This window comes from Podarcis raffonei, chromosome 8, assembly GCF_027172205.1.
Source record: "Podarcis raffonei isolate rPodRaf1 chromosome 8, rPodRaf1.pri, whole genome shotgun sequence".
Classification (NCBI taxonomy): Eukaryota; Metazoa; Chordata; class Lepidosauria; order Squamata; family Lacertidae; genus Podarcis; species Podarcis raffonei.
Window position 1 is genome coordinate 91308107 of NC_070609.1, and position 22358 is coordinate 91330464.

Genomic DNA, 22358 nt, shown 5'->3' on the forward strand with positions numbered 1-22358 from the left:
CCTTGACATCACTCTTTGTCCGGGAAAGTCCGGACGCACGGCAGCCCAACGTGAGCCTGTCAGGAATGAAGGCGTGTCAGGACTCGGGCTGGGATCTCCTCACACGTGTTGGACTCCCCTCCCATCCGGGCTGGGAGAGCAGCTGGAGCTTCCCGGGAGGCAGGCCGCGCTCTGCTACGGCCGGGCTGACCACTCCCAAGGAACGGCCTCTGGCTTCAAGATGGCGCCTCCCGCCCGCCGCCTCTTCCGCCCGGCGCTTTCTCCCGCCCGGCCCTTCTCGCGAGGGCGCTGCTGCCCTGGGCCCGCCCACCGGGCGTCGCGACCAATGGGGGCTTTGTTTTATTTTTAACACCGGGACTAGGTGGGCGGGCGTCTTCTTAGGCGGCGAAGTGAAGGGCAGGAAGCGGAAGAGATCCTGTGGGGAGGCTGCCTCTCTGCGCCTCTCTCTCGCTCTGCTCTGAGGGTTGCCATGGCGTCAAGGTTACTGCGGGTGTGCGGGGCCCTGCGAGGGCTCAGCGCGGGCCGGAGTCCCCTGGGCCGGGGGCCGCTGCGCCTGACGGGGGCCGCCCGCTCCATGGGCGCCGGAGGTGAGCGGCGGGCGGAGGCGGCGCGGGGGGACCTTGCTGGGGTCTCTCGGCCGCGACTGCGCCGGGGGCTGCGCGGAGGGCAGGGCCGCCTTGGTCTCCCCGGGCGTGGCGGGAAGATGCGAGGGGAATGCGGGCCGCGTTGGAGGGACCCTCACTCTTCTCCAGGGTCGCCTCCTGCCAAGGGACCCAGCGACTTTTACCTCGCCGTTTTATATTGCTTCCGTTTTCAGTTTCCTAAAAGTAGTACAGTAGAAGAGAAAGTCCCAGGTCTCCGTTTTTAATTTTGGGGGGATTTGCCGGACTGCACAAAAACCTTAAACATGGCTCAGTCCAGAACGGAGATATTTCAAAACAAAAAATTCCAATCTCTTCAGAACTTCATAGGCTTTAATATGATTTGGCACATAAAGTTAAGTTACAAAATTTATACTTTAAAAAGTGGTTTAAAAATCAATACGGTTAAAAATCCACCCCCCCTCCAAATGTATTAATATTTCAAAGAGCTTCCTGCAAAATTTCAACTTGGGATCTCAAAACAGATATAGGGCCTTCTCTTATACTACTTTTAGGAAACAGAAACGGAACGCAATTTAAAATGGTATGGTAAAAGTCATTGGATCACTTGACATGGACTGGACAAAGTGATAAATGCCAGGGGCACAGATGCCAAGAGGCTCACTGGTAGGAAAACAAATATTTTGTGTCTTCCCTGACATAGGGAAGACTCTTTCATACCCAACAGTTCACTGTTGTTCTCTATCCTAGGTATTCCCAGTGATGAAGAACAGGCTACAGGAATGGAGAGGAAAACCATGAAAGCTTTAGAGAAGGGGCTGGTGAGTAAAAACAAGCAAGGGAAATGACCTTTATTGATAAAACTGTGTTGTGATTGTGCTCCTTTAGTATAAATGGTAAAAAACTGGTAACTTCCCCCAGAACACTGGCACTTTTACAGTGGTACCTTGGTTTACGAACTTAATCCATTCCAGAAGTCCGTTCTTAAACCGAAGTGTTCTTTAACCAAAGCGTGCTTTCCCATAGCAGCGGGGGACTCAGTTTACAAATGGAACACACTCAACAGGAAGCGGAACATGTTCTGCTTCCAAGGCAAAGGTCACAAACCAAAACACCTACTTCCGGGTTTGCAGCGTTCTTAATCCAAGTTGTTCATAAACTAAGCTGTTCTTAAACCAAGATACCACTGTAATTGGATCACTTAGAATACTTTAGACTTAAAAATGAATTTATTAGGTAGCAGCAACAGCCTGTCCCACTAAACATTTTCTCTCTTTATTCAGTATTCAGCTAAATGGAAATCAATTGAGTAGATCCCCCACAATAATTTACTGATGCTCGTTTTTATTTTTTCCCTTTTGTATCTGATTTTTTATTTTACTCTATTGTTTTACAATGTTGTAAACCACTGCAATATATTTTTATGATACAGCAGTATAGAACATTTTATAAATAAATAACATTCTGGTGCTTCCATCAAATGAGAGATGGAGACTGGTTTTTATCTGCTTCATAGTACAGTACTTGAACTGAATCTGAGAAACTGTCAGGTTTGTAGGGCTGGGTGTGGTTGAGTTCATATCTTGGCTTGGAAATCAGGTATTTTAGTCACAAAATTATACAAATAGAATAACTGGCTGGAGGGGGGGGGGATGTCTAGGGCATTCGGCTGCAAGCTGATTTGCTGCCACAAACCTCAGGGGTGGGAAAGGCAAATAGTTACTGGGAACATGTGCAGTAATTTTTTTGGTTTCTAAAGTGGTCTTCAACTCTCCTGCTGCTTGTAGGATCCTTACAACATGCTACCACCCAAACGATATGCTGGAACAAAGGAAGACCCCAACATAGTCCCTTCAATTACAGACAAGAGGCTTGTGGGCTGCATCTGTAAGTCTCTCTTAAATACAGAAATAGCTTCTGGCTCAGTGCTGTTTGTTCACATCATTTCAAGGGAACTTTCTTGTGCGGTCACTTATCTGTATGTGAAATCAGTGTTGCCGGGGGGGGGGGAGCATCTCATTTGTGTTGAACTTCCTTTGGGTAGGCGGGAAGAATATGGCTGAAGATGTGACATGTTTGAGTTGGAACATCTGCAAAATTTGTGAAGGCAAATTGTTGGCTTGCCTGCAGATGCAGCTGAACTCTTAGACATGATCAGTGTAACAAAACAAGCCTCATAAATGGCCTCTGCCTAAAGTAGTTTCTTTAATAGCTTGAGTGGCTATTAAATTCACTCTTGGTGATTTAGTTTATTAATCAACTTTTTCTTTGTGCTTGCTCTTTTATTGAATCCACTTGTATTGCCTAGATGCAACCCCGTCATCATTCCTATGTACATTTTGCCAATGTGTCTGCAGTATCTTGCCTAATCTACTTTATCCCACGCATTGCAGGTGAAGAGGACAACAGCACTGTGATCTGGTTCTGGCTGCACAAGGGAAATCCCCAGCGCTGCCCCTCCTGTGGAGCCCATTACAAGTTGGTTGGCTACCAATTGCCCTGATTTGGCTTCAAAGCTTTGCTGAGCTCTCCATTTATGATTTCTGGATAGAGGGCTGAGCTACGTAGCTGTTTATGTCACGATGTATCACATTCCTTGAAACCTAATAAAGTCTTTGACTCATTGTGTGAATGAATTCTCTCTTTACCCAGCTGCTAAAACTACCGTATTTTTCCCTCTATTACACGCAGATTTTTTCTCCTAAAAAGTAAGGGGAAATGTCTGTGCGTGTTATTGAGCGAATGTGTGGTCCCTGGAGCTGACAAGCGCGAGTGAAGGCAAAAATCAGGCAAATATCAAATCGTCCGGAGAAGGGAGGAAAGGAGGAAGTTGCTGCTTTCCTGCATTCTGCCTCAGGGTCTTACTGCCCACCCGCTTCTGTTTCCTTACTGTGTTTGCTCAAACGGAACAAAGAGCAGAGAAAACCCCTCCCCTCCAGGCAAGCAGAGCGTCCTTCCTTCTAATTCCTCTCCGTGCGTCTGGGACTCGAAGGCAACATGCAGGTTGGGGGGGGAGAGAGAGAGAGAGCTGGTTGGCTTGTGGGGGGGGGGACTTTTGCCTTCCTTTCCTCCCTCCGGTAAAACCCCTCTCCTGCATTCTTAGCCAGCTGCTTCTCTGCACACCCCTCTCGTTCTCCTTGTCGCTTCTATGTTTTTCCTTCCCTCCCTACTTAAAACGTGGTTCTAATCACGGATCCACATGGATCCTCAGGATCTTTGCATTGAGTCACCCCAAATTCACCATCAGATCACATAGCAATGATCTGATGCAAAAACAGGGCTGCAATGGTGCAAAAACGTGGTTACAAAGCACGGATCCACATGGATCCTCAGGATCTTTGCATTGGGTCACCCCAAATTCACCATCAGATCACATAGCATGTCCATGGCTACAGCCTGCACCAAAAAAATCACGCACCCACTGTTGCCTGGGGCTGCAATGGTGCAAAAACGTGGTTACAAAGCATGGATCCACATGGATCCTCAGGATCTTTGCATTGGGTCACCCCAATTTCACCGTCAGATCACATAGCATGTCCATGGCTACAGCCTGCACCAGAAAAATCACGCACCCACTGTTGCCTGGGGCTGCAATGGTGCAAAAACGTGGTTACAAAGCACGGATCCACATGGATCCTCAGGATCTTTGCATTGGGTCACCCCAAATTCACCATCAGATCACATAGCATGTCCATGGCTACAGCCTGCACCAAAAAAATCACGCACCCACTGTTGCCTGGGGCTGCAGTGGTACAAAAACGTGGTTACAAAGCATGGATCCACATGGATCCTCAGGATCTTTGCATTGGGTCACCCCAAATTCACCATCAGATCACATAGCATGTCCATGGCTACAGCCTGCACCAAAAAAATTGCACCCACTGTTGCCTGGGGCTGCAATGGTGCAAAAACGTGGTTACAAAGCATGGATCCACATGGATCCTCAGGACCTTTGCATTGGGCTACCCCAAATTCACCGTCAAATCACATGTCTGTGGCTGCAGCATGAAGCACAAAAATGATACATCCACTGTTTCAGAATTTTTTTTTCTTGTTTTCCTCCTCTAAAAACTATGCGTGTTATGGTCAGGTGCGTGTTATCGAGCGAAAAATACGGTAGCTGTGTGTGCCTTGGAGCTTTTTTTTTTTACTGTAGCTGCTCTTGTGCTGGAGCAGAAGAGGGTGGTGGTATTCCTCCCTCCTTTTTTTGAGTGAGGTACAGCTCTTCTGGGAGGAAAGTGGGTGTCACTTCTCTTGAAAGGGCAGCTGTACAAATCTACCAGTGACCTTAGTTCTTTTATCTCTAGATATGTGAGCTTTCTAATTTTTAGCATTCTAAAGCTGAACAGACACTACTTACAACCAGTTTGATAGCACACTAATGCAAGTAGATAAATAGGTACCACTGTGGTGGGAAATTAAACGACGTTTCCATGTGCTCTGGCTCAGTGTCCCGTTGCACCAGAAGCGGTTTAGTCCTGCTGGCCACATGACCCAGAAAGCTGTCTATGGACAAACACTGGCTTCTTCGGCCTGAAAGCGAGATGAGCACCATGCCCCGTAGTTGCCTTTAACTGGACTTAAACATCCAGGGGTCCTTTACTTTTACCTTACAGACCAATTTAGCCTAGCCTCCAGGAACCAGGAGGAGAAAATGTGCTAGCTAACTGATCCAAGGCAAAACTTGGTGGGAAAGTGACCCATGGCTTCAAGGGAACAGATTAGTTGGAAGAGTCATTGCTGATGCTGCTTGAAAGAGCAACTTAGGTTTGCGTGGGTAGATGGTTGCACTTTGGCATCCAGCAATATATCTTAAGCTCAAGCCATTTCCCCTCCTCTCTTGCTTCAGAGAACATTCTCCAAAATTATGACATACTTAAGCAGTCCCTATGGAAGATTGAAAACATTCTTCATTAAGATTGGGTTCTTGGCCAAGCATGTGGAAACTTGCTGTTGGTCACATTAACAGTACAAGCCATCTTTGTCTTGTAGGGATTGTTCAAACCCTAGTCCTGCATCAAGATTCCTGCAGTATTCAGCTGGGCTGTTCCAGGAAGGCCACATTACCACCCCTACAAAAGAGAGGTTCCCATGGCTCATGCATGTCTCGGAGAAGCCCCTCTCCCATTACTTATGAAGAAATCTTTCTAAAGCTCCATGAAAATACAGGTTTCTTTCCTTCAAGCAACCCTCCCTCTTTGTGTCTTCATTAGAATTCTTCCAGAACCACAAAAGCAGAGGATGTCTCTTGTCTAGCACAATTTTCCTCATTTGTTCCTAGTTTCCTTTTCCCAGTAAAGGGTTTTTAGGCATTTTTGCCCATGTGAACATCTCCGTCTGCCACAATATAATCTGTGCAGCTTGGTTTGAAACTGCATATAGCCTATCACAGCTGTAAGAGATTCTGGCTCCCCAGCATGTTTTCCACATACAGTAGCCTATGAAGCTGCTGACAAGCATGAACCCCTTTTAATAATAATTTATAATAATAATAATTTATTATTTGTACCCTGCCCATCTGGCTGCGTTTCCCCAGCCACTCTGGGCGGCTTCCACAGAAAACAAAAATACACTAAAATATCACACATTAAAAAGTTCCCTGAACAGGGCTGCCTTAAGATGTCTTCTGAATGTTAGGTAGTTGTTTATCACTTTGACATCTGATGGGAGGGCGTTCTACAAGGCGGACGCCACTATCGAGAAGGCCCTCTGCCTGGTTCCCTGTAGCTTTGCTTCTCGCAGTGAGGGAACCGCCAGAAGGCCCTCGGCGCTGGACCTCAGTGTCCGGGCAGAACGATGGGGGTGGAGACGCTCCTTCAGGTATACTGGGCCGAGGCCGTTTAGGGCTTTAAAGGTCAACACCAGCACTTTGAATTGTGCTCGGAAACGTACTGGGAAATGTACTTTTAAGCAGTTTACACCAAAACACACCTTTCATATGTGTAGACAAAGCTTTTGTCTACACATATGGTTGTATTTTCACCTTGCTTTCTCTTCAGCAGTTCAAAGCAGCTTTTTACCTGTTTTGCATGCAATGTCTACTGAAAAGGCAGAGGGATCAGTATCGGATATCTGTAGAGCCATTTTGTCCATTAGCCACCTATCTCTTGACCTCAGTCCTTGCTCTAACCCTTCACCTTTTCAAAAACATGCACTGGTAAATTTAGCCCTATGTGTTCCTAGTGTATATTGGGGTCCACAGAAGTCTCCTGCCTGCGTTCTTGTATGCACTGTTCCCAATTAGTCACAGTAAAGACACCACACCACCTTTGAGCAATGACAGCAGTCTCAGACCCATGCAAAGCCACTGGCTGTTAATTTATAATTATTACTATAATGAATTTACAAAATAAAAATACAGGCAACTGTGTTATTGTACATTGCAGCCCGGGGGGGTGTATAGTTTTTTGGAGGGTGGGGGGCTTGCTCTTGCCTCCATTTGGTATAAGATCACGATAGGTCGATAAGATGGAGAAGCCAATATACACACACTTGGAGGGGTGGAGCCATGGGCCCACCAGTCAACAGGGGGTCTCTTAAATTAATTCATTTCCTTAAAAAAAAAGTTTTTAACCCTTTCCAGTCCAAGGCTACAAAGAGCATCTATCTTTGCAATGCACCTGGAGTCAGCAGAAGGCAGCTGGGTAGCTTCCCATCATCTTAGCTCTTGTATATACTTTGGCTGCCACAGGACAGTCCTCCTCCCATGTTCTGCAATCCCACCCAGTGCGATTCTCTACATACCCAGCATGGCCTGGCAATTTTTAATGGAACAGCAGCAGAATCGGGACCTTAGGTCAAGCCTATGCACATCAGAGAGTCCGTGAACAAGGAGGCCCAGCCACTGTTTCCTACAGGAAGCAGAAGGATAAAAGGGGTGCAGGGAGAGGGAGTAGGCACTCCCAGCGAGAGGAGCAGGCACTCCCAAGAGGGGCAAGCTGGAGATGCAGGGCGCACCTGTAAGTGTGGTAGCTTAAAAGACAGACAGGTGAGAGTATTCCTCCTTATCTTCCCCCTGACTCGCACTCCAGCAGAGTGCTAGGCCTGGAGAAAGGATTTGCAGGCCCCTCCAACTGCGGTCATCCCATCCTGTCTTGTCCAATAGCCAGTTCGCAACATTCTCTTGCATTACATGAGCAGATCAACTCTCAAAAGGGGGAAGCACAGACAATCTTCCTCCTCCTCTGCCATCACAGATAGTCCCTTCGAAGCTGGCTAGGCCACACTGCAGAAGCCACCAGGCCCAGAAGATGTCACGGCTGGACTCTTCTATCTCCTGCTGCCTCACAGACTTCTAACCGAAACTAACAGCATGCTGACCCTACTCCCCTGGGACTGGACAGGGCAGAGCCGGTGGGGAGAGACCCCTGCCCTATTTCCCTTCCTATACCTCTTCCTCCAAGAGGTAACCAAGATCCTCTTTCGTACCAAATCTGGCAGTCCATGAGAGCGGGGTGGCTGGGTTGCACTGAGGCAAGAGTTCCTCAGCACTCCTTGAAACACCTTGGCACTGAGCCCTGAGTGAGGCCCTGCCAGGAGGACCTCTCCGAGAAGCAGGCTGAAGACTGCTTGGCAGACACAGCCACTCAAAAGGCAGGGGAACTTGAGGGGGACGATAGCACCTCCTGGCCTACACCTTTCCTATGCTTTAGGCAGGCAATGCAACTGCCCCAGGCAGTCACATCAACAAACTGATTTATTCCTTTTGGGGGGCATCTGAACGTTTGAGATTTCCGCAACAAACCATGGAGCAGGCAGGCAGGCACCTTTCCCCCAGGGCAGGGCAGCCAGAGGCCGCACAACAGCTCCCTACTCAGGGGAAAAAAACAGCCTTCCTACCAGCTGACAGGCACAATGAGCACCAGGTCAAAGCAGCAGTGAGGCTCATGGAACAGATTAGAAAGTGGAATGGAGCTTGAGTTTCCTTCCTGGCTGGGGCTGCTGCCCTCCTCCACCACAGCCAAGGCCTCGAAATACAGCTGCACCTCCCTCCCAAGGGGGTGCGTGCTAGCAACATGCATCGGACAGGGCACTAAGACAGGAAAGCGTGAGGCCTGGGAGGAAGGCAGGAATTGGCCCCAGCCAGCAGGGATGCAGCAGCCCTGGACAAGTAAGGGTTAAGAGAAAAAAAGACACAACCTGGATGAGTCGCCCACAGGCACCAGCTGCCTTGCTGCTGCCCTGCCCCCCCCCCCGCCCCTGCCCTAGAATGTCTTCCGATGGATGGCCCGGCTCCCGTCCTCTTCATACTCCTTCTTGGACACCCACATCTTCTTGAACGTGTCCAGGGAGGCGAGAATGGAGCCACTGTGGGGGAAAGAGAACAGAATCAGCAGGCCTGGCCAAAGGAAGCAAGGCATGCAAACACAGGAGAAATGAAGCCCCCCCCCCCCACCGATGCAATTGCCGCACAGAGAATGCCCACCAGAGATGGTATAACCCTCGCTCCTGATCCAGGACATACGGCTCCACTGCCACTCACAACTTGGAGCCAGTTCATTTTCTGAAACTAACCCAAGCACAGGAGAACTTTCCAGATGGAAGAACAGGAGCTGCCTCACCCAACCCAAGTTCATGCTGCAGTATCAGGCTCCCTGTGCTGAGAAAAAGCCTCTACATCACAGCCCTCTGTTTCTGTGGAGGCCTCAGTGCACTAAGGACAACTTGACCAATTTTGTTAAGCCCAATAGGAGCACCTGATGCGAGGTGCCAGAGGGGTCAGGGGTTGTTTTTATCCCTCCCTGCAGAATGCTCTTACCCAATCCATGTAGAGTATAATCTCTCCTGAGGTGCAGAGATCTGCAAGGAAGAAAGCACAAATCAGAGACATAGCCTCCGGGGAACAAGGGTACATGCGCACACAGGAACTGCCCTTCTGAGCACCAGAGCCCAACCCCTCCTTCCACTGGAACATCACCTGGAGATCCTTGCCTTTGTAATAAGAGAATGCATCCTCCAGTACAGAGCTTAGCAACTTAAGAAAATTCAGACACTTTGTGTTTCCCTTTAAAGAGCGAGTTGCCAGCCTTCGTTATGGAGAGTGTATTGGAAACCAGATCTCTCTGCTCCTCCTGCTCCTCCTCCACCCACCATGGTCACTGCACACAAACCGCCTTGGGGCCCGGAGTTCCTCCAAAGCCTCACCTTAATTTTGACATCTTTTGGAGCAAGTTTCTTCACCTCGCTGAGCAGCCGGTCTCCAAAACCTGAGGAGTTGAGAGACAAGTGCGGAAGCTTAGAGTTCAAGGCACTGTACCATAGAGGTCAAGTATCGACTACATTTCATGTTGGTACATCCCAAACATCAGTGCCTCATCGTTCCAATGCCAATCCCAAAAAGGACTGGACACAGTTAGCTTTTCAGCATCTCTTCACAGCAGAAATGTCCGCGTCCTTCCGCCCCTTCAGAGGCCAGGTGGTGGTGGTGGCAACTTTTGTTTCCCTGGCCAGGTTTGGCAGGCACAAACTCTTCTTGTCTAAAGCTCAAGTGAAGACCTTATTCTCTGAGGCTCTTTGTGAGTGATGGATGCAAACTGCTTTCGATGATTGCTTTCTGCTATTTTATGGTTCTTTTTTATTCTTTGTTCCACCTCCCATCCTTTAGAAACTGTTTTAATGCTTTGTTCTGATATTCTCATGAATCACTCTGAATGTGTTATATAAAAAGTGGAATAGGTATTGTATAAATAAAGTAAACACACTCGGAATCTGTAGAGAACAGGGCCTGGGGGAAGCCACAATTCTGATTCCCAAATATGACATTGAACTTGTTTCGTTAAAACAAAAAAGCCATTCACTCTCTGGCTTTCAGAAAGGGAAAAGAAAAACTAAGACAGTATTTGCCTAAGACACAAAAGCCAGAGAAAGCCTGGATGGCGTTTCTGGTAATCACTTCCCTGCATCCCACAAAAAATATTAATATTGTAATAGGGACACTGCCCTCCGCTTGGGGCAATTACACACTTCTTGTCTTGCCTTAACATTGATTCACATGCAGTTACGATGAAATAGACTGTAGAATCCTGATCCAAGTTTGTCTGCATGTTTGTATTGTGTGCATATTCATTCCTATTCATGTACTAATATTTAGATATTTATCTAGTATCCCTGCACACTTTGGATATACTGTATACCCTGCCCCATTTAGCAGCTCGGGTGCCCATGAAGATCTACGAATCTCCAATTTAACTGCTGTGTTGGCAGATTCTGCTATAAGACAACTCACTCTGGGGAAGCAGGTGGGAAGCTTTTTGAGTCCCAGAAGTTATTAACTATTAGCCTCCATCCAAAGTGAACTGGGTTAATTTGGCCTCCACTGGAAACCTAATGTTCTACATATGCTCCTCCTCGCCACCACCTTTGGGTGTGTGGAACAAGACTCCTTTATCAATAGTGTTAAGTAATTGCTAGGGCTCCTCACAATGCCAACACTATTCTTGATTTGTAGGAAACGCCAAATAAATTGGGGGTAGACCAGTAAAATTGTAGTTTTTAACACCCCTCCCTCTTCCAGGTTAACACATCTTCCTGAAGTCATCTTGCTTGAAGGGTTCCAAGATCCTGGTGCTTGATCGTCTGCAATGTACACCTGTTTTTCAGGGCAAAAATGGTCCTCCAGAGGACTGGGAAGTGCAGAGGGGACTTGGATATGTACTAACACAGAAAGAAGCAGAGACTCATCCCAAGAGTTACATGCTCGGCTGAAAGCAGGGCATGAGACTGGGTGTGCCAGAGGTTTTAACAGTGCAAGCTTTGAAGCTTTCACACAAAACAGGGCAGCAAGAGAGGGCACAGAGGAAGACTATTGTCAGAAACCCAGCCTCTTAATATCAGCACTTTGTCTCCTACACATATCAAGAGCTCACTGGAATGATACATGCTTTACATACACAAGGTCCCAAGTTCCATTCCTAGCATTCCTCAGCTAAAACAGATCTCATGCAGGATCTGACTGGCAATGGTTCTCCACAGTCTCAACCAGAGCTCATTCACAGGCTGAGAACCTTTCATTCAGGCCTCTCCCAATAAGAATAGACCATATGCAGCTAGTTGGACTACCTGACAATTCATGGTGTGAAGCAGCCTCCTCTTATAAGACAAACAAGCTCTCTACCTCTTCTGGGGAGCCCCCATACCTTTAAAAAGTGTAGATCCTCCAGACAGAACAATATTCCCAAATAATGTCCGCCGCAGGTCCATGTCAGATTTCTGAATAGCAAATGCTAGCACTTCATGGATCCCCTCGCTTTCATCTCCTATTAAGTCCGGCTGGAACAGCAGCTCAGGGGCTCGGAACCGGGATGGACCAACCTGCCAGGAAAGCCACAGTGCCAATCAAAGTAGGGCAAGGGGACAAATAAGCTCTACTTCAACCCACAACAGCTACAGCATTCAAAAGACAGTCTTTTTTGTCACTAGGGGGTTCTGCATGACTGTGAGAAGTTTGTGTCAACCACCTTCTTGTACACAGCATGAACGTTGCAAAACTTCTCCAGAAATAATTGCAAACACCTCTACTGCAAAATGCAATGTGAAGAAGCCCCAAACCTCAAGATTTCCTGCAAGACCCCTTTTCCAGTTCAAAAACTTACATCTAAAGTGCTTCCATCAGGCAGCGTGTACTGCACCTTCTCTGTCTCCAGGGCCTCATCCTTCTGAGGGTTGATGGACAAGTAACAAGCTCTCTGCAAGGAGGAAGGCAGCATGTGAGGCAGCTGGGTACTGGAAGACACTTGCTAGAAGAACTCCTAGCAGCTCCACCCACCCAGGCCCACAGCGAGCTAACTGGACAGAGGGCCAGAATTCAAGCCTCCCCACTGCAGATGCACTTTCGATCATGACATAGACCAGTTATCTTGCACAATCTCATACTACAACCCAATCCAGGATAGTTCACCCAAATTAGCGAACTATCCTGGTTTTCTTGCTCTCTGCAGACAACCACATTGTCTTATTTTATGGACAGCATGTAGTAAATTGCTTCAAGAACTTCCTAGCTCCTGTATTTGTCTTCCATGGCTACAGCTCTGAAAAGCTGTATACATATACCTGAGGATGGATGCAGAATGTGTGAAAAATTGACTACAGGTGGTCGCACTGCTTAAGAAGCACACAGTTTTGACTCATTAAACTCAAGAGTTGCTTGCCTCTTCAGTATATGATGGAAATGTCAAAAAGAAACCCCTGGTTCATCCGAACTTTTCTCTTTTAAGATCATTGCGACCTCAGATGTAAACTGAAAATGCACTAGTTTAAGAATCAGACTTGGCACCATCTAGCTGGGAAGACTGTCATAGCACTGCTCAACCATATCCTCTTTCTGATTTACAAGGCTCTTAGGGAACATTCTCTGAATCAATCGGCCAGTTACTGCTCCAATTCTACAGAGGAGTGTTTAAAGACAGGGGTCACCTGGAACTAGATTGTTAACACTTTAGAGGTCTAGTCCAGTGTGCTGCTCAGTAACCAAAAACACCTTATTTAAATCCTCGGACTGTCTCTCGGCAGGAGCAGGATATCCCTCCCCCCCCCCCCATGGCAGGCATGTATCCATCTGCCCCAACCTCACCTCCTTTATTGTCTTCACGACTTCAAACTCAGCTGAGGTGTGGAAGTCATAGCCCTCTTTCCGTAGCAGCAGACGGAGGTAACGGGAGACGTCTCGCCCAGCAATGTCTACGCGCATGATCGAGTGAGGCATGGCAAAGCCCTCGTAGATGGGGACCGCATGTGTCACTCCATCCCCTGCGTCCAGCACCACCCCTGTAGTGCGGCCAGTGGCGTAGCTTAGAGAGAGAGAGAGAGCAGAGGGAAACAAGAAGGGTAATTAGTTCAGGACTTCTTCAAACAACTATGGCATGTGCTCTCACAAGATGCAGTAACGGCCACCAATTTGGATGGGTAGAAAAGGGAATGTGACAAATTCATGACGGACACGGCTATGAATGGCAACTAGCCATAACAGCTTTCTACTGCCACCGTTGGAGGCAGTATGCTGGGAACTACAAAATGACTAAATGAGCCTTTGACCTGATCCAACAGACAGGCTTTTCCTATGTTCTTAGTCTGGCCATGGCCCTCCAGAGCACAGGAAACAGATTAGGCTCAGAAGAGAAAAGTATCCAAAGTCTTCTGGTCATCACAGTGAAGCAATGCCAGAAGCAACCACCTCCCCAACCTTCCAGCAGGCTGGATACTCACAGGCTGAGGACAGCTTGCATGGAGATGAAAAGAGCTGGAACGTTGAAAGTCTCAAAGAAAACCTCGGCGGCCTTCTCTCGATTTTTGCTGGGGTTTAGCGGGGCTTCTGTCAGGAGAACTGGATGCTGGAAGGAAAGCAGGAAGTGACAGTCGTGGGGAAAACTGGCTGAATGCCCACATGCTATTCACTGGAGGAGGTCCACACACTCTTTCCTGGTAGCCTGCTCCAAGTTCTGCTAAGCTGCCCTCACAGAAGCCCCTTCAGGAAGTGATGCTCTGGTTTTACTACTAGAAGCTGTTGGCTCCTAAAATGATACACACATTAAAATGCTAAATGCAGCACATCCATTAAAACTGAGGGAACTGTTAAATGTTCTGTTGACCTTTCTATCAAACTGCTCTTCTCCAGGAATAATTTGATCCACTGATGTTGCGGAATACAGTGTCCCTCCCTCCAAGTCTCCTCAACTTCCCAGCAGACCTGCATCACAACAGCCAGAAGTGTGGCTGCTGCCTTTCTTCAGGATTAGTAAAGAACCAGCACAAGGACCCAGAGGGTGAAGCGCCTTCATATCTGCGCACCCCAGAAGGAATTCAAGGTTTCCTTCTGAGAATCAACTTGCAGGGAACGAGAAACATCTTTCCAGGGATAGGGTGAAGGTTTAATTATCTGTTAAGATATGCCTCTAGTTCTTTTCCCCTTGAGTTAAAGAGATTAAAAGTCCACAAGTTAAACACAGAAAATTAAGAAATTTGGCATCTCCTTGACAGGCACCAAAAAAACACCAGCCAGAAACTATTTTCCTAGGAAGGGTTAACAGTCATAGCCTGGAAAAAACCAGGCATGCCCTGCCAAGCTCCCAGAGGGACCGCCACATTGCTGATGCAGAAAGAAGCTGGACTTTGAATGCTCATCAAGCAGTCCTCCGTCCCCAACGTGAGCAAGACTGCCTCCTCAAGGCCTCCTGTGGCCGGAGAGGTTCGTACAGAAGAAGGTCCTCCTCAAGGCATGAAGGATCAGACTGTGAAGGTCACCCAATGGATCAGTAATAACACTCTCCAGGACTGACAGTAGAAGATAGTCACCTTCCAGCCACATCTATCCCAAGGCTGCCTTTTGCCCCAGAGATTGTGCAGGCTCACAGCTTACAGGTGAAAGGGATTTCCACCATGTTTCCCTGACCCTATTTTGGCAGGAGGAGAGTCTGAGAGCATCATCACTCATGTTTCCTTTTGGCACTTGACCAGGCTCCGAACTGGGAAGCAAGCAAGAGAATCACAAGCCAAAGCAGCAGTACTCAACTTACTATGAGGAGGGGGGTGTAGATTTCCTTAATGAAATCCACACCTCACCCCTGGACTGCCTGCACTGTAACTGTCTAAAAGAGCAGCTAAGGGGAAGTGTCACATAAAGGTACAGCAAATGCAATTTCCCAGGCCCCCACCTAATGCTAATATTCAAAGGCTGGCTAGAAGCATTGTTCTTGCAACTATTACCTCTTCTGAGAACGTCTGCAGCTGATCTTTGGAATAAACATACTGCCAGATCCTCTCCATGTCATTCCAGTCCCGGACAATGCCGTGTTCCATGGGATACCGGATAGATAACAATCCTCTATGCTCCTGCGCAAGGAAAGAGTAAGCAATGTGTTGGAGCAAGAGCATTTTGATCAGGAGGATAATGGCATGTCCCCGGTACTCAATGGCTTTGGGGTGCAGTATCACAACCCACAATGCTTCTGTGGGGGAGCCTGCCCCTTTGGGGATTTCTAGCTTCCTGGACTCAATGCCTTCTTTGACATACAGAGTGACACTCCCTCCGGTATGTCTTTCGTATAGAGTTTACACGTGGAGGTAACTGTGTCCTCCTGGTTCTCTGCACTCCACCAGGATGCCGTTATCCCCACTATATCAGTGCTGTCTGCTAAGACCTAGCACTCTGGTTTGCCCATCTTGGCCAGGAGTCTTCTAACCTCAGAGCTTGCACACATCTGGCCAGGCTCTCTCTTCCAAGTCTCTTGCATTTTAACTGTGGTGCTTTGGTCTCTCTGAGCTGCCATCCTGTGCCCCTGCACTCACAGTGCCTTGTTCTATGCCACCCCATTTAAATTTTCATCAATTTTATGTTCTTCATCCTAAGGGAGATTTGTTCTGAGCCAGACCCTCCTCCGCTCCTGTCAGCCCCCCACCACACAATGCCAATCAGTTTTAAAACTGCTCTGCCACCTTTTTTCATTTTGGGCACCAGCAGTCTGTTTCTATCCTGGCTCAAGTGGAGCCTGTCCCTTTTGTACAGGCCTGGCTTCCCTCACAATATTCCCCAATGCCCAACAAATCCAACTCCTCCTCTCGACACCACTGACTCACCCACTCATTGAAACTACAAAGTTAGTCCTGCACATGGAACCAGTAGCATTTCAGAGAAAGTTACCTTGGAGGTCCCAGCCTCCAGCATCCTACCAGCGACCTAAATTTGGCTTCCAGGATCTCATGACTACATTTGCCCATGTTATTAATACCAAGATGCGCCACTAGCTCCTCCCCAGCACTCTCTACTAGACTATCTAGGCAATGTGCAACACCCACAACCTTTGCAGCAGGCAGGCATGTATATCCATCACACGCCCAATTATCTATGTTCTTAATGATCTTTCTACTTTAAGTGGGACTTTGTTAGCTACAACCCTATGGGATGACGGCTACAAAATGTTTCTGTCAAACGCAAAGGGAACACACACAAAATAGGGAGTCAACACCCCCCCTCTCCCCCCAAACACACACAGAGGCAAGGTGGACTTTACCTCTGCTTTGGGTCCAATGAAAAGGTCTCCTTCCAGCGCCCCAGCCATAACCCGGACATGTTTTGGACGGCCCACACTGACAAGAAAAAAGAGACTGATTATCTGTCTACACTGCCAGGTTGAGTGTTATGAACCATGGCAAGTGAATTTAAAACAAAACAAAAACAAAGCCTCACTAAGCACATATTGTCTTCAAAAACTACCACACTTTATTATTGATGAGGCAATCAATCAAATATCACAGTAACACTCACTAGTTTGGGAAGCAGTATTTGGGGATCTGATCTCCAGCAAAACCAGCCTTCACCACACCAGAACCCTGAAGAAAGAAGAAAAACCAGTTAAGAGAGAAAGGGAAAAGACTTTTCAGTGCAAGACAAAGTCTGAGAAACATTTCCTAAAACTCATGAGGACTGACCAGCAGCCATTACTTCAAAACTTACACCATGAGCTCCGTCCCTCTTTTGGGTTTAAGTCACCTTTCAGCTTCTATTTAGTTCCTGAGTCACCACAGATTGAAAGATAACATGCACATAACTTGCAAAGCACTTGAGGCATACAAATGCCTCACATAAGTCCTTTCCTTCCAACATTACCAAGGGGAAGGACCATAACTCAGTGACTGACTCCATGCTTCACACAGCATGCTGAAGTCCCTGGAATCTCCAGTTACGCAAAAGGCTGGGGGTGATCATGGCCTGAGAATCCAGAGAACATTACTAGTCAGAGATGACAGTTCTGGGATACGGGGTATGAGGTAGCATCATATGTTTTTCATGAGTAGGGCTTAGTACCAAAATTCCTAGCCTGCTGGTAAAACCAAACCACTCTGTAAAACCAAGGCCAAGGCCCATACCAATTACAACCCCATGGGGGCATAGACTGTGGCCGCCCACAGCTTCCTCCAAGCCAAATTAAAGGCAATTAAAAGAGGAAGGGCTGCAGACAAGATTAAGAGATCTCAGATCAGAGGTCTGCCTCCAAAACCCTGGAAAGCTGAGTTTAAGACCCTGATTAGATGGCCCTCTGGCCCCACTCCCAAAGGGTCAAAATCACTGCTTCATCTCAGAAATGTGGAAGCCAAGGCAGAGGGAGTGCAGGGAAATAACTTCCCATGGCGCAAGAATCCAAACCAAGAATAGAAGTTGAGCCTGATTTTCTTTCAGTCACAAGATCTGCCTCTTAGTTCTCCAGGCCAATGACAAAGATTCCCAATGGCTGTGTAGAAAGGCAGCCAGTCCCCCCACCCCGGCCTAGTGACAAGGCCCACGATTCAGCACCTTCTATGAATGAAAAGAGAACAAGTGCCCCCCAAAAGTGAATAGCGGTCAGTGAAAAACCCTACTGTGCCCATCCTGGAGGATCATGTAGCAGCTCAGCTGACTAGTCTTGCCAGCCTCCAAAAGCAGCTATGAGGCTGGGCTGCTCTCATTCCTGTTCCTAATTATTTCTTCGCAGCATGAATAAGCAAGTCTCTTTCACAGACACACCCCAGCAATGGGCATAAACAGGCCAAAGACCTTTACACGGAAAACAGTCCAAAGACAAGAGCTATCGGAAGACAAGAGCCATCAGCAAAGTCACTTTCCTAGAAAATCCAATGCCAGACACTTCTTCTGTGTTCCTCTTCTTGTACTTGCCCTCTTCTTGTACTTGTACTTTTATCCGAAAGGAACATGGGGAGCCTGGAAACATTGCAGACAGGGAATTCTCCAGGCACCTTTCATTCCCAAGACTATGAACGCTCCTACAAGTTATATCTTCAACAAACATACCCCCAAACAGCTAAAAATAGTTTTTAAAAGAGTACAGAAAACAAGTTTAAAAGCAATAAATACAAAATTAATACTGAAGGCAGAGAGCTTTTTGTCTACCTGGAAAACTTTTCAAAACATAAATGTCTTCCATTGTTTCTGGAAAGTACAGCTAGGGAGCACATGTCATCTCAAAGCTGAAGAATGGACTCCAGATGGCAGTACTTTGGAAAATCCAGAGTTTGGTCAGTATATATAAGGATTCTTTCAGGCAAAATTTGCCTTTATAGTGTTGGAAACCATCGCTAGACAGCCATCAGACAAAAAAGAGGACGTCCACAGTTTTGCCACCGCATTACATTGCATCTCCACCTCTGACAAGATTCAATACCTACACAATTTTTCTCCATACATGACATGCATATGCAGTGGAAAATTTTCTGTGAAAACAAATCCAAACTGGAAAATTTTCTGAAAATATTTCCAATCTTTATTTTTCTGGGGTACATTTTCCATTCATAAGGTCTTTAGCAATAATGAATAGATGATAACTGCAAATATCATCATCATCATCATCATCCACCCATCTGACTGAGTTGCTCCAGCCACTCTGGGCGGCTTTCAACAAAACATAAAACACAGTAAAACATCGAACATTTAAAAATTCCCTATACAGGGCTGCCTGCAGATGTCTTCTAAAAGTCATATAATTGTTTATTTCTTTGACATCTGATGGGGGGGGGCATTCCACAAGGAGGGGCCACTACTGAGAAGCCCTTCTGGCTGGTTCCCTTTACTTCTCGCAGTGAGGAGCATCTCAACCAGGGTCCCTGAAAGTGGTTGATATTGACCCCTCTAGGAACAATGGGGCTATGCAGGGCTTGAATAAAGACATTGGGTCTGGAATGATCCTGGGGTGGAAAAGAAGTTTATGAGCTATGGCGCAAAAAAATCAGAAGTTCAGTCTCAGAAATAAAGGGCATGGTATGGTATACAAGGTATGGTATCATTATTTTTTGCACTTGTTTTCCTTCTTTATTTTTTACATATTATGATTCCTACAAACGGTGAATGCAAGAGTAGTAAGTGACAATATAGTTAAGCCTTCAAGTAAGCTGGCTGAGGTGACCTACCTAAGTGGCAGATTTTCGGCTGCCATTTATATTGTGGGATGTGACATCCGATGCTGCTCAAGCAATGGGGCTTCACCTTCTTCTCCTCTCCACTTGTCTCCCATGTGCCCTCAAAATCTGCTCTGGATGGCTACAGCAGTGTTTGGAGGGTTGAGGAGGTGGGAAAAGGATAAATTCCCACTGCATGAGTGGAAGTCCACTCCCACAATGTTGGGTTCCACCCACTATATTCTTACAAAGTGTTGGTGCTGACCTTTAAAGCCCTAAATGGCCTCGGTCCTGTATACCTGAAGGAGCATCTCCACCCCTATCATTCTGCCCGGACACTGAGGTCTAGCACCGAGGGCCTTCTGGCGGTTCTTTCATTGTGAGAAATGAAGTTACAGAGAACCAGGCAGAGGGCCTTCTTGGTAGTTGCGTCCGCCCTGTGGAACGCCCTCCCATCGGATGTCAAGGAAATAAACAACTATCTGACTTTTAGAAGACATCCGAAGGCAGTTCTGCTTAGGGAGAATTTTTATGTCTAATGTTTTACAATTTTTTATGTGCTGTAAGCCGCCAAGAGTGGCTGAGGAAACCCAGCCAGATGGGTGGGGTATAAATAATAAAATTATTATTACTACTACTACGAAGCTATATGCCGGCTCCCTTGGCCAATCAAGCGAGATGAGCGCCGCAACCCTGGATTTGATTGTGACTGGACCTAATAGTCAGGGGTCCCTTTACCTTACTACTACTACTACTACTACTAATATGGAGAGGAAAGATGCTGCTAAGAATGCCAAGTGCTAAGAATGCAAAGTTACTTTTAGTCCTAATCACCAAAAGCTAGTATCAACAACAAAGTTATTACACAACTTAATAACTAAGCATGATAATTTCTTAATAGAATGTGCTGTACAACAGCAATAACGGCAACAATAGCACTATAAGGAATGGTTTAGTAATGATTGTTAATACAATTCAGACTTAAGTATTATTTTGTAAAACAAACAGAAGTGCCATGACAATCCTCCAGATTCAATTCCCATAGCAGATATTGGAGTTCCAGTTGTGAAGACAAAAATCCTAGATCCTTCTTAGTCCCATTCTCTCTCTCTCCAGACTTTCAGGCAGAGACCCTTTCCAATCATTTCCTAACTTGATCCTTTTAACAGGAATTCAAACCTGGTTTTAAAGAATGCATGTAAAGCAAGGGGTTTCCCAACACTATAAATGCAATTTACTGTTTTAATGATTTTATGTGTCTTGCTTTGCAATCCTTACCTTGAAAACATCTAAAACAAAAAACAAATATGTTACATGACCATGATGGCTATATGCCATTTTCAGGATCTGAGTCCCCTAAACTCTTCAGCACTGGAGAACAGGAGAGTTAGTCCCCTCATGACTTGCTTGCTGGCTTGAATAGAAAAGCCAGGGGCAGCCAAAAAGGCGGCTCCCTCAGACATTGTTGACTCCACCTCCTATCAGCCCTTACCCGCAAATGGTCTGGCCTGATGGGAGTTGCAGTCCCACAACATCCCCTTTCCCCCTCCCCAGAGAGGCCCTGGGCCTGATCTAGCAGATGCTGATGCTGCTGCTGCTGTTCTTAAGTCTGGCGGGCAGCGGCTCCCCCCCCCCCGGCAGCGGGAGGGAAGCGGGGCCACGATCCTCCCGAGCGGGAAACGTCCTCGGCTCCTGCTCTCCTTGGCGATGCTTTCTTCGGGCAGCAGCAACAAGGCCCCCCACCCCCACCTCACAGCCCGGGCTGCCAACAGCGCCTTTCTTTTTAACGGGGCCCGATGGCCCGCTCCTTCTCCGAGGCTGAGGGGGTTCAGGCCCGCGCTGGCCTTTCTGAAGCCGGGCTCGTCGGCGCCTGGGCCTCGCCGGGATCGGGGCCGGGCGGGGCGCGTCCGCCAGCGCAGGCCCCCAGGCCCCACCCGGCCCCGGCTCCTCCGCCGCCGCCCGCCCCGCTTACGTTGTCAATCACCACGGGCTGGTTGGCGATGATATCGTAGGACTCCATGGCCGGGGCCGCCGCCGCGGGGCCAAGCCGGGCCCAGGACTCCGCGATGCGCCGCCGCCGCCGCCGCTGCCGTGGCCCGGGAACCACCACCCAGTGCGGCGCAACCCAGCCCGCTGCCCGTGTCCGCCGCCGAGGGAGGCGGGACCAAGCGTCGCTTCACGCTCCCTCGCCCAATCGGAACCCCCGACAGCCGCCAACGAGCCGGAGATGCGCCTGCCCGGGTGCGGCTCCGGCCTTGACAGCTGCCAAGCTATTGGCCCGCTCGGCTGCGAGGGGCGGGTCTTCCGCATCAAGCTTAGTGGAGCGGGCACGCTGCGGGAGGGAGCGGGGAAGGGGGAGTGATGTCATAGCGCGGCTCTTAAAGGGCCAGAGGCATCGCTTTGCTCCCCGCCCTGATCTGCCTGAGGCGAGTCCTCATTGGGTGTTGCGGCTGCCTCCTCGGAAGTAAATCCCGGGGGGAAACATAAGGGTTTGCTTTCATGGAAATATGCTGAGGTCAGGATTGTGAATGGGTAGTCGAGTGAGCTACTGCTTTACCGGCGATGCACTCACACGTTACGTGTCAGAAAATCATGGTGTTGATGCAGCCCTTGACAAAGTATATATGATAAAGGAGGTCAGCGACAGGTCGCACTCTCGCAAAAAAGAGGTTGCCATGGCTAAGATGCAGGTCATCCAGTGTTCGTGTCCACCCCCCCCCGCAAAAAAAAAATAAACATAAGAATCTGCTGCACCGGGCCAATGGCCCATCCATCGAGTCCAGCATCCCCTACTCAGAGTGGCCAAGCAGGTGCCCGTGGGAAACCAGGGAGCAGGACACGAGCACAAGAGCAACACCCTCTGCCTGGTTCCTTGAAAGC

At 47.9% G+C, this 22358-nt stretch overlaps 2 protein-coding genes across 2 annotated transcripts; one reads left to right on the plus strand and one right to left on the minus strand.

Moving 5' to 3' along the window:
• Positions 1-378: 378 nt before the first annotated feature.
• On the plus strand, positions 379-3234 carry LOC128420111 (cytochrome c oxidase subunit 5B, mitochondrial). The gene is made up of 4 exons (XM_053401563.1): positions 379-587; positions 1353-1423; positions 2390-2489; positions 2996-3234. The coding sequence occupies exons 1-4, from the start codon at positions 470-472 to the stop codon at positions 3103-3105; spliced, it is 399 nt and encodes a 132-aa protein (XP_053257538.1). The 5' UTR covers positions 379-469; the 3' UTR covers positions 3106-3234.
• A 3667-nt stretch (positions 3235-6901) lies between these two features.
• ACTR1B (actin related protein 1B) lies at positions 6902-21623 on the minus strand. Its single transcript, XM_053401564.1, has 11 exons — positions 21451-21623; positions 16858-16922; positions 16604-16679; positions 15300-15425; positions 13803-13927; positions 13171-13387; positions 12194-12286; positions 11738-11912; positions 9747-9808; positions 9361-9401; positions 6902-8909 (listed from the first exon to the last, which is right to left on the minus strand). The coding sequence occupies exons 1-11, from the start codon at positions 21496-21498 to the stop codon at positions 8807-8809; spliced, it is 1131 nt and encodes a 376-aa protein (XP_053257539.1). The 5' UTR covers positions 21499-21623; the 3' UTR covers positions 6902-8806.
• Between the last annotated feature and the right edge of the window lie 735 nt (positions 21624-22358).